At 44.2% G+C, this 14,279-nt stretch overlaps 1 protein-coding gene across 1 annotated transcript in view; it reads right to left on the bottom strand.

Moving 5' to 3' along the window:
- Positions 1-9,067, bottom strand: part of GPR158 (G protein-coupled receptor 158) — a 340,854-nt gene extending 331,787 nt beyond the window's left edge. The window contains exon 1 of the mRNA XM_065399964.1: positions 8,196-9,067. Within this exon, the coding sequence (XP_065256036.1) occupies positions 8,196-9,067 (872 nt within the window). The remainder of the gene's footprint in view (positions 1-8,195) is intronic.
- Positions 9,068-14,279: the final 5,212 nt, after the last annotated feature.

Genomic DNA, 14,279 nt, shown 5'->3' with positions numbered 1-14,279 from the left:
CTAATAGCTATAGCACTATTTCTGTTTTTCAACATACATTTTCATAGGAGTACCAACTTTCACTAAAAATAAACCTGATCAAAGAACAGGGGATAGCAATGTGGGCACATGAATTAGGATTCACCTGCAAAGGAAATCCCCATGGGCCTTTGGAACAGTATTACAAGTGTGGAGTAGTTATATCTGAAAGAAGATTAGAATCCTCAATCTCATTGACAACATAGGCTTCAGATCTATGGCATGCATTGCTGCATATCTGGGGATTTCCCTGTAATTAAATCAAAAGAGCTTCTTAAAATAGTCTCTCTTTCTTAAATTACTACTTGGCTGAATTCTGCCATCAGGGACAGCCTTGCACATGGGGACTTCTGTGTCCACAAATTGAGACTGTGGATTGAAGGAATAAAAAGTGGTAAAGATCAAGGGGCAGATCCTCAGTTGGTGTAAACTGTCAATGCTCCACTGAAGTCAATAGAGCTATGACAATTTATCCCAGATGATGTGCTGTCATGGGGGAGGGGAGGAGAAATAATAGGAGTTTGCCCCAAAGAGCAGGTTCTTTCTAGTCTTCCTTCCAAGTGTTCAAACCCAAAATAACCCTCACAAATGTAACGTGCACTTCAACCCTGTCCACATTTTAGTCCTCACATAAAACCACACTGTTGCTGTGTTTCGGACTGAATTCCAACAGTCCAAGATTCCAGCAGTGACTCAAGAAGATTTGTTGGTTTTTAATTTATTTATTTATTGTTCCTCTTTCCTAACCTCTCTCTATCTGTCTCTCCTTAGTCTTGTGAGCTCCTTAGGGCAGGGACCATCCATTTGTAGATGTCTGGAGAACACTGTGGGTGCTACGCTAAACAGATAATAAATTATCCATATCATAGTAATGGGCCTTCTCTGATCCCACCAGTTGCTATCCTTTCATGACCATAAAGCCAAACGTTTTGAAATGTTTAGGAAGTAAATGCTTAATATGATCCATTTATTATCTTCAAAGTCAAATCTATTGTCCCCCTTCCACTCCCAACTTATTATGGGTCATAGTATCTTAGGATAAGAAGGTATCAATTTCACCATTTTACAATGTTTTTAGGATTACAGAACTAATATGTGAAGTCATCTACATTTAGCATGTAATCCTCCATAAACCTTATCCTATGTCTTTCCTTCACTATTTGAAATATTGCAGACTGGATTGTAGAGTTTAGGGAATTAGAAAACTAGTTTAAAATGTGAGAAAGGAATTAAGGTAAGGACTTGAATCTCCTATAAAGGGGAAATATTAATGGCCAAATTATTTTCTTTCATTTATTCAGGATTTGTTTTGACCTATCTTTGAAAAATTTTAATAACAAACTTGATTCCTGTTACATATTTAACAAACTAAGAAGCTACGTAAAATATTCCCTGGGAAATTGTTGTTTGTTCATATATATGAATTTTCCCCCATGGATTTATTTGCTTTCAGTAATGCACTTCGAACTAAACACCATTCTACATGCCTTAATATGGGTTAGGTCCAATTCCTGCTGAAATTGGAATGATGGCTCAGTGAATTCCACTATCTTTATGGAAAGAATGACCAGGTTTGACTATTCAGCAGAAAAAAATCAATGGGCATTAGGCACCTAAATACATTTGAGGAACTGGATCTGAAAGCCAGAAAGACAAGCATCAGAAAATAAAAACCAGTACTTGGTCAGCTGAATTTGGTAGTCCATTTATTTTCTGTAAATGCTCCAGCACATAGCATCATTCAAAATAAATGGTCAACCTGCTGATAATGGGCATTGAATTGCCAAAAGAATCATCTTTCAGATGTACTCTCCCAATAGTTCTTCTTTAAAAAAACAAACAAAAACAAAAAAACACATAAAGAAAGAAAGAAAGAAAGAAAGAAAGAAAGAAAGAAAGAAAGAAAGAAAGAAAGAAAGAAAGAAAACTCGCAGATACTGTACCAGACTCAAAGAGGAAGCAGTCTGGACTTGTTACAATAGCGGGAAAGGGAGTACCTGTGGCCTTATGATATTCAGGCCTAGTGTAAGATACTGATGAGTAATAGTCATGATCACTGCCCACAATGTTAGTGCATTACAACAGGATATTAATGAAAATGAGGGCTGTATTCAAGATACTATTTAGAACTGAAAAGGGAACCATTAATGGCTAGTCTACTGAATACCAAACTGTGCGGTTAACTTCCACCAGAGCTATCCAACCTCCCCGTTGGCCCACTAATCATCTGCGGTTGTAGAAGCAATGTACTAACATCCAACTCCCCCTCCAGAGGTCAAATATGCACTTCTAGAAAGTAAAATGCATCCACAGTGGGGAACACAGACGCAAGTTTCTTCACACCATTTAAATTCTGCAGTGGGGTTGCACCAGGACCAGCTAAACATGAGGTTTCTGCACCATAGAAGGTGATTCCAGGTAAGTATATAATGGAGGTCTGGTAATTGCACTGAGAGGGGTCCACAAGATTCATGACAAATCCTATTGCTCCACCACTCTGTGCAGGAATAGCAACTGCAGAGGGACTGAGTTCTAGCCCTTTCTGTGCCCATGCTTTAGATGGTGAACGCCATCCCTAAAACCTCATTACTCAGGCTTTATAAGGAGAAGGAGGAGGCAGGGTGGTGGTGGGAGAATTTCACTATATGGTGCATTTAGCCTCTTTAAAAAAATCTATCCTTGCGACCAAATGTATGTTTTCCCAAATGGTAAAATAAAGCACTGCCATTGCCACTGTGTGATGAACAGACCCTTCTAAAAAAATCTCAAAGCCAACAGAAAAGGCTAAAAATATAACAGGTTTCTAAGGAAATAAGAGGTCCAAGCTATTTTAGAACTATTTAAGCAGTGATTATCTTAAAAGAGCTGGGATATTATCATGCGTATTTTGAGTTCTCTTTAGTTTCTCGGCTTCATTTTAATATTGGCCTACTTTGCTAGCCTTTGCAAGACAAGATATAGGACCATATTTTCTTCTAAATTCTTTTTCTGGGGCTTCACCTCAGGTAGTCTGGTTTCCAGTTCCTGGGGCAGAACTGTCTAGGACAGATGACAAGATATTTTCAGTAGAGGGCTCTACCCTTGCAGGTCACTTCCTCTGGCAGTGCAGAGTACAGAGGCCTTCATGGCCCAGAGTAAGAGGTTACTCTTTAAACTCTTTATGGTTACATTTTCAGAATGCCATTGAAGAAAGGTCTAGCAACAAATAGCAACAGCTATTGGACAGAAATAGTAGTCATTTGTCCACTCTATATTTGTGGTAGTACTCATGTTCAACCAGGAGGAACAAATTCTACTCTCTTTTGCACCAATGTAGGTCTGAAACATTTCTGCAGACTTTAGTGGGATTACTCCAGATCTACCTGGGTGTAACTAAGAGCAGAGTTTAGCCCTGTGTTTTTAATAATATGAGGTGTCCATATACTATTCACAGCATTTCTCAAATTTCATTGCACCGTGACCCCCTTCTGACAACAAAAATTACTACATGACCCAAGAAAGGAGGACCGAAGCCCAAGCCCCGTCACCTGGGGAGGGTGAGCAAAGCTCGAGGGCTTCATCCCTGGGATGGGGGGCTGTAACCTGAGCCCCGGTGCCCAGGGCTTCAGTCCTGGGTGGTGGGGCTTGGACTTTGGCTTCAGCCCGGGCCCCAGCAAATCTAACACCAGGCCTGTTGACCTCATTAAAAGGGGGTCACAAACCACCTTGGGGTCACAAACCACAGTTTGAGAACCGCTGCACTGCAATGCATTCATATAAATACAAGCAAAGGCAAACTCCTCTTCTGTAAGTCTAAAGCAGGGGTCGGCAATGTTCGGCACGCGGCTCGCCAGGGTAAGCACCCTGGCGGGCCGGGCCAGTTTATTTACCTGCTGACGCGGCAGGTTCGGCCGATCGCGGCCCCCACTGGCCGCGGTTCGCCGTCCCAGGCCAATGGGGGCGGCGGGAAGCCGCGGCCAGCACATCCCTCGCCCGCACCGCTTCCCGCCGCCCCCATTGGCCCGGGATGGCGAACCGCGGCCAGTGGGGGCTGCGATCGGCCAAACCTGCCGCATCAGCAGGTAAATAAACTGGCCCGGCCCGCCAGGGTGCTTACCCTGGCGAGCCGCGTGCCGAACGTTGCCGACCCCTGGCCTAAAGAATACTCTTCCATCAAGAAAATTAATGTCTCACTGTGTCACACCATGCATACAGTATCATACTCCAGAGATAAGCAAGCAAGCAAGTATATAAAAAGTTAGAAGATGTTTAGAGTGGGCATGCACTAAATTACCGCTACTGCTCTCATGCCAGACAACGAATGGAAGCAGCATTAACGCATCCCTAACAGATGGTTCACAGACACATTTTGTTGGGGAGAATCAGTTTAACGTCTTCAAAAGAAAGAAACCAGCATATACGTGTTTTGTTAGCATATGGGCTTTAAATAGGAATTTGAAATTTAAAACATGTTGTGTCACTCAATGACAGATGGAAAGGGGAAATAAAAACCTATTCTGGGAGGCAACTTATGGTGATTAATACTAATGTTGTAATGACTGTGTCGAATTTTTCAGTCCGTTTCTGATTTCATATTTTTAATTTATTTCTTCTTTTAAAAAAGTATTGGGGTTTGGACTGCACCTAAGAATTATAGAAAATCTTGTGCAATATTAGAATAATTTATGTTTTTAAAAAACTACAAGGCTAATCTTTTGTTTTCTATAAACTATAATAATGTATTTTTAGAGCTGTCAAGCGATTAAACAAATTAATGTTGATTAATCGCGCTATTAAACAATAATAGAATACCATTTATTTAAATATTTTTGGATGTTTTCTACATTTTCAAATATTTTGATTTCAATTACAACACAGAATACAAAGTGTACAATGCTCACTTTATATTTATTTTTATTACATATATTTGCACTGTTAAAAACAAAAGAAATAGTATTTTTCAGTTCATTTAATACAAGTACTGTAGTGCAATCTCTGTATCATGAAAGCTGAACTTATAAATGTAGAATTATGTACAAAAAATAACTGCATTCAAAAATAAAACAATGTAAAATTTAGAGCCAACAAGTCCACTCAGTCCTACTTCTTGTTCAGCCAATCGCTCAGACAAACAAATTGGTTTACATTTGCAGGACATAATGCTACCTGTTTCTTGTTTACAATGTCACCTGAAAGTGAGAATAGGCGTTATCTCCCATAAATGTAAATAAACTGTTTGTCTTAGCGATTGCCTGAACGAGAAGTAGGACTGACTGGACTTCCAGGCTCTAAAGTTTTACTTTTTTTTTTTTTGAGTGCAGTTATGTAACAAAAAAAATCTACATTTGTAAGTTTCACTTTCACGATAAAGAGACTGCACTACAGTATGAGGTGAATTGAAAAATAGTATTTCTTTTGTTATTCATTTTTACAGTGTAAATATTTGTAATAAAAATAATAATATAAAGTGAGCACTGTACACACTGTATTCTGTATTGTAATTGAAATCAATATATATGAAAAAGTAGAAAAATATCAAAAAAATTTTAATAAAGTTCAATTGGTATTCTATTGTTTAACAGTGCAATTTAAACAGTGATTAATTTTTTTTTAGCTAATCGCGTGAGTTAATTGACAGCCCTAGTATTTTTCCAATATTTTGTAGAATATCTTTGTATGTATATTTTAAAGTACAAGCTCATCTTTCATGTATCACTCCACAAATTGAAAACAGGAAATAAAACATTTGACCCTGACAGTGTAAATCAAATGTATGTACTTCTCCCCACCCCAATCACATACAATATTTACCAGAAACATTTAACAGCCTGTATTTCAGTTGTGTTTTAACAATAATAAAATATACATAATAGTTTAATCACCTTTAATATTAACCTTTCAACACAATAGAATCCGTTTTAAACATGCTAACAACATGGCCCCTTTCAGTATCTTCAAATGAAAAAAAAAGATGATGAACATAGAACTCCAAAAACATAGTTGTATAACAGCTGCCCAGAGGTGCATAAAATTGTTGCAATGGACTCTGTATCTAGTTAATCATTGTTATGCCAACATGCTAAAAAGCACATTTATGGGGAGGCAGGGTGGGAAGGCTGCAGAGGTAAAGGAAATGCTTTGTATTGCTACCATAATGACCTCTATTGGTCAATTTGTGTGGCAAGTATTGCTCCAAAATGGACCTGGTATATTGCCTGGGGTGGAGAGGGCTATCACAGTGTGGGCCTACATCACAGAGATGTGTCTGTGGCAAGGCTGGGGCTGTACCCAGTCCAGCAGATGTGTTCTTTGGTAGGATGAAGAGAAGTTTTAAGGGATCATGTGGATAGAATCCTGGCATGAAACAGAGTTACTTTAAAGCTCTAGACCCTCTGCTGCGTCACGGCCTGATTCTGCTCCTGTTGAAGTCAATGGCAAACCTCCTATTGACTTCTATGGTGCAGGATTAAGCTCTAAGTAAAGATCTTAGTTCTTAGATGGATGGAGCTGAAGGGGTCAGCCAACAGCCAGATAGCACTTGTTTAGGGATGAATAAACTTTTGTGGATTATATGTTCCCCCTCCGCCCCAACAAGAGAAGGCTCCATGCTGTGCACCACTGCATGTACAGTCATCTCCATTTATCCGTACCTATAAATTCACTGAGTGTAAAAACAACGGATGTCAGTGAAACACCAGCACATTTCTGGCACATGAACTCCTCTTGTGCTGTGCTGGGCCAAGCTCTGAAGAAATTATAAAAGAGCAGCCAAGTTGATTTTTGCCCTTCTGAGAAATTCGGCAACAAGGAGCTTGCAGCTGGGCTCAACTCTTGTTAATCCAATCAATGCAACATGTGAGAAGAGTTCAGGGTACAAGAGCATCATTCCACTGGAGAAGAGTCACTCTCTATTGGTCTGGAGTTTTCAGAGACATTTGGCCATATTCATCCTTGGTTTGACTCCAGTGGATTTCATACTAAGCCTAGAAAACCATAAGTCACAAAAATGTTTGGCTGAATTGCACTTGTTGTCATTGGCCTCCCTACCTTGAGTGCTGGTAAAGCATATAATGTACCTCTTTGTTCTTGGCTACCTCTGCTCAACAGCTGATTCCCAAAGTAAAGGGGCACCAAATACACAAAAGAAGCTTTGCACCTCTATTTTACCCACAAAAATGCTAAAACCCACTTCAGAAAAAAAAAAAGAAGGACACAGTGGGGAACTCAAAGGAACTCCAGTATGCATTATCTGGTGCTTTTCCTAGCAACAAAAGTGCCTATGGTCCCATCCATGGGCTCCAGCCTGCAGTCTTTACTCAGGCAAATCTCCTGCTGATATCAAAGTATAAAGACTTCAGACTTGGGCCTTTGTACATTTTTCTCTACTGTTCACAGCTCATTGGCTACCGGGGAATAACTTGTATACAGCTATTTAAACATCCCATGTATCAGCTTTTATGACGTGAAATAGCAGAGGCATAAGGGAGCATTATATTACACGTTTATCTTTACAAAAAATATTAATGTTTTACCTGTAGCCATCTAAGGATCTAACTATATGCATTGTGTTGTGAACAGAGGTGACACAGGTTTATTCATTCGCATGTGCATTATTATCACCTTTGAGCACATCCCGGAGTGGATGGGTTTGAAAGACTATAAATTGCAGTTTGCAGAATAAAAATGATGTTTTCTGGCTGGTTAAAATTATGTCTGGGATTGTGCTGGTTTTAATTATACACCACAGTAATTAATGACACATCAGCGAACATTTAACTACCAACTCTGCATTCCTCCTGCAGTTAGAAATAACTAACTACAACAGGCAACTTCTCCTGCTTTCTTCTACACACGGACACACACCCTGCTTTCTGACCATGAAAATTACTCCCCCAGACTCAGGTGATTAGAGAAAACAGTATTTTATACATTGTCACAAACAGTGATGCTTTTACCAGGCAACAGCTCCCTAGAGCATGGCAATAAAGAGCTCAGCCAAGGTCTGCCTCTAAAGGAAGTTTGATTTTGCTGTGTGTTTGATTGAGGGTGGGGGAGTTGTTCTAGAATTGGATGATCAAGTTAGTTGAGAGACAAGTTCCTGGGTGCCCCTTCCCTACAACAAACCCATCTGGAATTTGTGGCCCCTTCCCAACACAACTCTGAGTACTAGTAACTATAGAAAGGAGTTCTCCTCCTACCTGAATTCGGGGAGAAGGTTTGGCTGCAGCCCATAAAAAGCTGCTGACAGAGTCACTAGCCATCCAGGTTTGTAATTCCCATTCTCACACTCCAGGTAGGGCGAGGACCATTTGATGTGGTTCTTATCTGCCGTGTGGCTGTACTTCTTCTTCCAGCTGCTCTCCAAAGTTTTAGGGCCCGGCGTTAAAACCTTCCTGTGCAGATGTGGCCTCCACTTGCGCTTCAAGCTGTGGAACCACTCGGTTTCGATCGAGGCATTGGCTAAATGGTGAGCTGTGGAGGACAAATCCTGCAGGAGGATCTGGGTCTCCTGCCGGCTGGCCTGGAGGAAAACCTGGGGAGCAGAGGACAAGGGCTCTACATTGAAAGTAATAGCTGCTCTGGATATGTTGGGGTTCCCTTCCAGGAGACTCCTGATCAAGGCTTGGTACCACCCCATGTCCTCCTGCAAGTTCTGCTCCCGGGATTTATTGCTCTGGAGGATCATGCTCAAGAAGTTGGTAGCGTGGAGGAGCGTGTCCAGGGCACCGTGCAAAGAAGGGTGAGCGGTGAGGCGAGACTTCCCAGCCAGGCTGGCCAGTTCGTACCTTCGAGAGCAGTTGGCGCGCCCCAGTTCCCGGGAGTCCCCCGTGTAGAGGAAGGAGGCCACGTTTTGGGGCACCTCTTCGGTGAGCCTCTGCGCCAAGATGGTGCTCTCGGTAGATCTGCTCCAGGGAGCCGGGGGAGGATCCGGGCTCTTGATGTTGTTGTAAATAGGCTGTTTCCCTGTGATTGCTTTCTCTTTGTGGTGCACCGTCCGCCCTTGGCTGGATCCAGCCCCGACCCCCAGTTGGGCAAAGAGCAGGAGAGAGAGAAGCAGGCGCCGAGCCATGTCCTCGGATCTCGCAGGCACGGCTAGGTCCCTTTACTATTATTATCACGGCTATCCCCACCCACCCCCAGCAAGGTGCAAAACAACGATCAGTGGCAGTGGCGTGTCTTGGCAAGGCAGCTGCAGCGGAAAAATTCAAGTCACCTGTGGCGATGCCCAGCGAGCGCGCCCTCTGCACGGTGGGCAGCGCTGGGAATTACGCAGCCCGGCTTCCGAGCAGGTTGCAGCCCGTCCCTCGCTCGGGGAGAGGCTATAGTTAGCCTGCTTACGTCCTCATCCCCACGCCGCTGCCACCGAGGTGTTCTAAGGCGCTGCACGCAGAGGCGGCCGCGCCCTCAGCCGAGCAGGTGGCAGGTCCCGTCTCCCACTCCGGACACACGCGCCTGGGCTCCGCATCCTGCGGGCATGGCGAGGGGCGCGCGGACGGTGCCGGGGAGGCGCGGGGCTGGGTCCTGTCGGACCGGCTCGTTCCTATGGAGCGGGTGCCGGGCTAACTGAGCGCTCGGGTTTCCCAGCCGAGAGAGCCACGCTCCGCCCTCTCCCGGCTGCGGGAGGCTGTTCACCAGGCTGCTCTGCCAGAGCCAACCCCTCATTACCGCTGGCCCCTTCCCAACCAGCCCTCGTAGGTGCACGCCCGCTGTCCCGCTCCCCGTATGGCCGGGTCGCCTGTCAGTCACCCGAGAGCCACTGGCGGGCCGGGAGGAAGGCGCTGTCCAGTGCTGGGTAAGGAGGCGGCGGCGCGGCTTGGGACTTGGAGCCCGGTTCCCCTGCAGGCGGCGCCGCTGAGAGCCGGGACAGCGCCCTGCAGGGGGTCCGCGGCTCAGCCTGCAGCTGCGGGGCCGGCCCAGCAGAAGGCGGGAAATTGGGGCGAGGGTGTCTCCAGCCCCCTGTTCCTCCCCCTGCCCACGGGAGGGGGCCCGGCCCGGGCTGTGTGGAAGGGGAACAGGAGGGCGGCTCTCGAGTCGGCCCCCAGGAGAGGTTGAATAAAGGATGATGTATTTTAACTGGGTGGGGATGGGCGTAGATGAGTCGAATAGAGACATCTGCTGGATGGGCTTAAAACGATACCGCTGCTGCCTTAGCCAAACTGACTGCACTGGGAATAGATGAGAAACTCGGGTCAGTTATAGGTACGGAAGAAGAAGAAGAAAAGGAGGGTGGCTGAACAGGGGATCAGGATGCTTAAAATACCCTTCGCTCAACACAGGGAGGAGCGCGCTCAGGCTTGGGGGGCTACAATTAACGCTCCAGGCTCACTTTGGGGCCTGGCTGTCTGCTGTTATGAAGAGCATCTTCTTGTCATTTTCCAGCAAAATATATTCCTCATTAAAGAAGTAGGTTCATAGCACTGGCTAGGAAAAGGTGGATGGTACATGTCAGAGCCACTGTATATTCTTTTCATACAGCTATCCCGGTGCACTGGAATCCAGGATCCCTGCTAGGCTTGTACTGGACTACTTCTAGTCCAGGATAGATTGGATTGAGACATTTACTTTACTTATAAAACAAATTCTGCTTCTGATTCCAGCAATTACTGCTTCAGCTACCAACCTCAATACCCACCTTTCATTTCTTTTTCCCTGCTGCTGACTCCGCACCTATTTCTATGTTGCCCCTTAAGCGTGGCCTGTCTTCCAAAATCTGTTTGCCTAGCTTTCATCTCATTCAGATTGCTCCCATAATCACACTTCTGCAGCATTATCTAACATTTTAAAAAGCACACATACAACTGAGCCACCTAGATCTATCCTTGCCTAAACTGACTAACCCTGCAGTCATATTTCTGTAACCTGTGTCCTTCCTTGCCTTTTCAATCTTTTATTCTCCACTTTTCTGTTAACTCCATAATGCCAGCTCTGTGTTCACTCTCCCAGAATAAATCCTTTAATCCAGTGGTTTGCAGAGCACTTGCTTATGGTCCATGGAGGGCTGACAGATCACATGGTTTTCCTCCTTATTAAAAGACAACTAACATGCATTTAAAACTTTATTACTTTTCCACATAAGCAACCTTTGTAATTGCCAGAGGGATGTTATGTGAACAGGAATGAGGCCCTAATCCAACAAAAATATTTAAGTACCTGTTTAACTTCAAGCATTGACTTCAGTGGACTATGTACATGCTTAAAGTTTTATTACTAGATCAGAGCTCTGCAAAATTATGCATTGGAAGGGAGGTAGTTCATGACACACTGTAATGGGGCATGGCACCCACCTCTCACAAGCATCCCTTTCTAGTCAGGTGTATCTGCAGCCTTTCAGTTTATGGTGATCCATCAGTGGTTTCTCAGGCAGTTTTTCAGTGACTCGGCCCTCCAGTTGAGTCACATACACTGTCTGTATGTGAAACAGAACAAACCCCTTCTGGGATATACTGTGTTTAACTTGTCCTGGCCCTGGTATAGGGCCATACCCTCAGGGCTTCTTGCCTGGAAACCCTGTCTTCTTGTGGCCCTCCCTGGGCTCAGTACTACTCAGTCCCAGCAGTCAGCCAGGAGCTACTTCTTAGCTCCCCAATCCCTGTCCACACTGAGCTGTCCATGGTCCTGCTGCTCTTTCAGCCAGCTAGGAACACAACCCTCTCTCCTCCAGCTACAGGAAGCAAGGGACAGGTGCTCAGCACTGCAGCTCCTTTTATATGGCTCTGCTGGGTCCTGATTGGCTGCTCCCTGCAGCCTCTCTCATTGGCTGCTTCCCCGCAACCAGTCTAGGCTGCTTGCAGGACTTCTCTTCTGCTCCTCTCTGGGTTGGGGTGTGGCAGGACCCTGAGGCCTCCAGCAGGGAGCCTCTGGGCCTAGCACACCCCCTCACACACTATTAAATTGCAGTCTACTCTTGTTTAATTTAAATATCTATTTTGGAATTACAAGAGAGTAGCTGAAAATGACTAGCTAAGGAGGGTCCATATTATTAGTTATGTTTTTATATACATAAACACACTGTAGCAGGAAGGTCTTATGACCAGATGGCTTAGTGGTCAGTTCATGGCCTTATAGTTTCTGTCAGCCAAGTCATCCCAGAGGGGGCACCCTCTGCAGCCTCAACCACCCCCACTTGTTCCAATTTCTCCTCAATGAAAGAACGGGGGGGGGGTTAACATAGGGGGACTCAGGCCCTCCCCTTCCACTGGATCCAAATCCAGGGCCCTAGGGGTTTATTAGAGTGTCCGTCTGTGCCTGCAGTCCCAATGGGGGGCAGCTGAGGTCACTCAATTAGGGTGAACTGCAAAGAATGGGGCAGATAATACCCAAAGCTGGTGGATATTTTCAATACTTAGATTTACCAAAACAGCATAAAACAGCTTCTTTATTACCTCACTGGTTGCCCAGAAGCCAACAACACAGTTCCCTTGAATTAACCCAGCCTCAGGCCTCCATCCAGGTACCCAAGTCAAATATGATTAAGATTTCTGAAAATCTTATTTCATCATATAAAAGAAAAGGTTCTACCTGTCCCAAAGGATTGTATACATTATCTCCCAGATTACTGAATATTCCAGATCTTACCCAAATACCCGCTTACAGCCAATTCTTATTAACTAAACTAAAATTTATTAAAAAAAGAAAAGAGTCATGGTTAAAAGATCAATATAAATACAGACATGAGTTCAATTCCTGAGGTGCAGATACATAGCAGAGATTGTGAGCTTTGTAGTTGCAAGGAGTTCTTTTAGAATTTAGTCCATTGGACTATAACCTATATCCAATATCATATTCAGGGTGTTTCCAGCTGAACTGGGACCTCAATCTTGTGACTCAAACTTCCCCTGATGAAGCTTAAGCAGATCTGAGATAACAGGATCAGGACCCAATGATCTTTTATACAATTTCAAGCCTTCTTTGACAGGTTGGAGTCTCTGGGGGAACAATTGGTAATTAGGGTGACTGAAGTAGGTCCATCACCGGTACTTAACTATACAAATTAACATAAGGCAATTGCCTGTTCATCCACCATTCACAGATGTTTTGCTATACATGAGATGAATACAGTGATATCCCGTGTTTACAATTCATTTAAATGCTAGGATGTTCTTTTGATCTCTGAATTATCAGAATACAGCATAGACAGGGACTGTGTATTACATTGTTGACTGTTACCTGGGGTTCTTTCAACCCAAAGCTCTTGGTAACTTTTATTCTGTGTGAGGTGGTGTCAGGAAATAAATTAAGGGAGACACGGCCATCCGAGCGATAGATGGCTGGCACAAACAGGACAAACCAAGAGTGCTTTCACTTAAAGCTAAACTTTACTTAGTCTCAAGCATTTACACACGTCCGCAACAGGTTAGTAAAACACCCCCAACCCTTGATAATTACCAACGCTGAGTGTGGCTCTCAAGTGACACAGCGGCAGGCTTCTGGTGGCCAAATCTTCCATCTGCAGGTGGGGACCACAAGATGTATCCAGAGGGAGAGTCCAAACAAGTCCCAAAAGAGTCCAACTACCTCAAACTTTTTCCCCTTATTGATACATTAGTAATAGAATGACATGTCCCTTAAAGAAAACTTGTTAAGTAAGCAGTTTCAATGCTCAAGCAAGAGGTTCCTTCTGATTATTGATTAACCAGCTGTGGATTTTTCCAGAGTTTGCAACCTTGAGGCCCCAATAGACATTCCTGGGGCACATCCTGCTCTTCTAAAATGCATGTATCAGCAACTTCAACACAATCCTTATCAGGAAGGATGCGGGGTCAAGCTGCCCTTTCTGTGGCACCCAAAACCCCCTCCCCTCCTGCCTTGGTCAAGCTGAGACTGCTGACTAGGCTGCTTTTAGCAATAAGCCATAGTGGTTTCAGGCACTTTACTGGTTTGCCAAAATCTCCCCGTACATTGACCACTATCCATATATATGTAAATACACAAAAACACAAACATTATCTCCCCATCTGTCTTTAAGGATTGAATTTGAGTCATTCATTCTGCAGGATGTTTAACCCTTCCTGGTCATGAGTCACACCATCCCAGTTACTGAACTGCTCCAAACTATGTTTCCGGCTGGGTCACTTCCTACCAACTCGGAAGCAACTCAGTTTGAGGTATGATCACCGGCTTAGCAGATTCTCCTCTGTCTCTTAGTGTTCTCTTCAGTCAATTACTCTCTTTTAGGACTTTCAACTCTCCAAGAAAGCAGGGTGGGGGAAGGTCCACGTCCCTATTTCTAAAGCAACCTTCACAAAGCTGTTGACGCTCCTGCCACAGATCTCAGCATCAGC

Source organism: Emys orbicularis, chromosome 2 (assembly GCF_028017835.1).
Source record: "Emys orbicularis isolate rEmyOrb1 chromosome 2, rEmyOrb1.hap1, whole genome shotgun sequence".
Lineage (NCBI taxonomy): Eukaryota > Metazoa > Chordata > Testudines > Emydidae > Emys > Emys orbicularis.
This window is presented reverse-complemented; position numbering and strand designations above follow the sequence as displayed.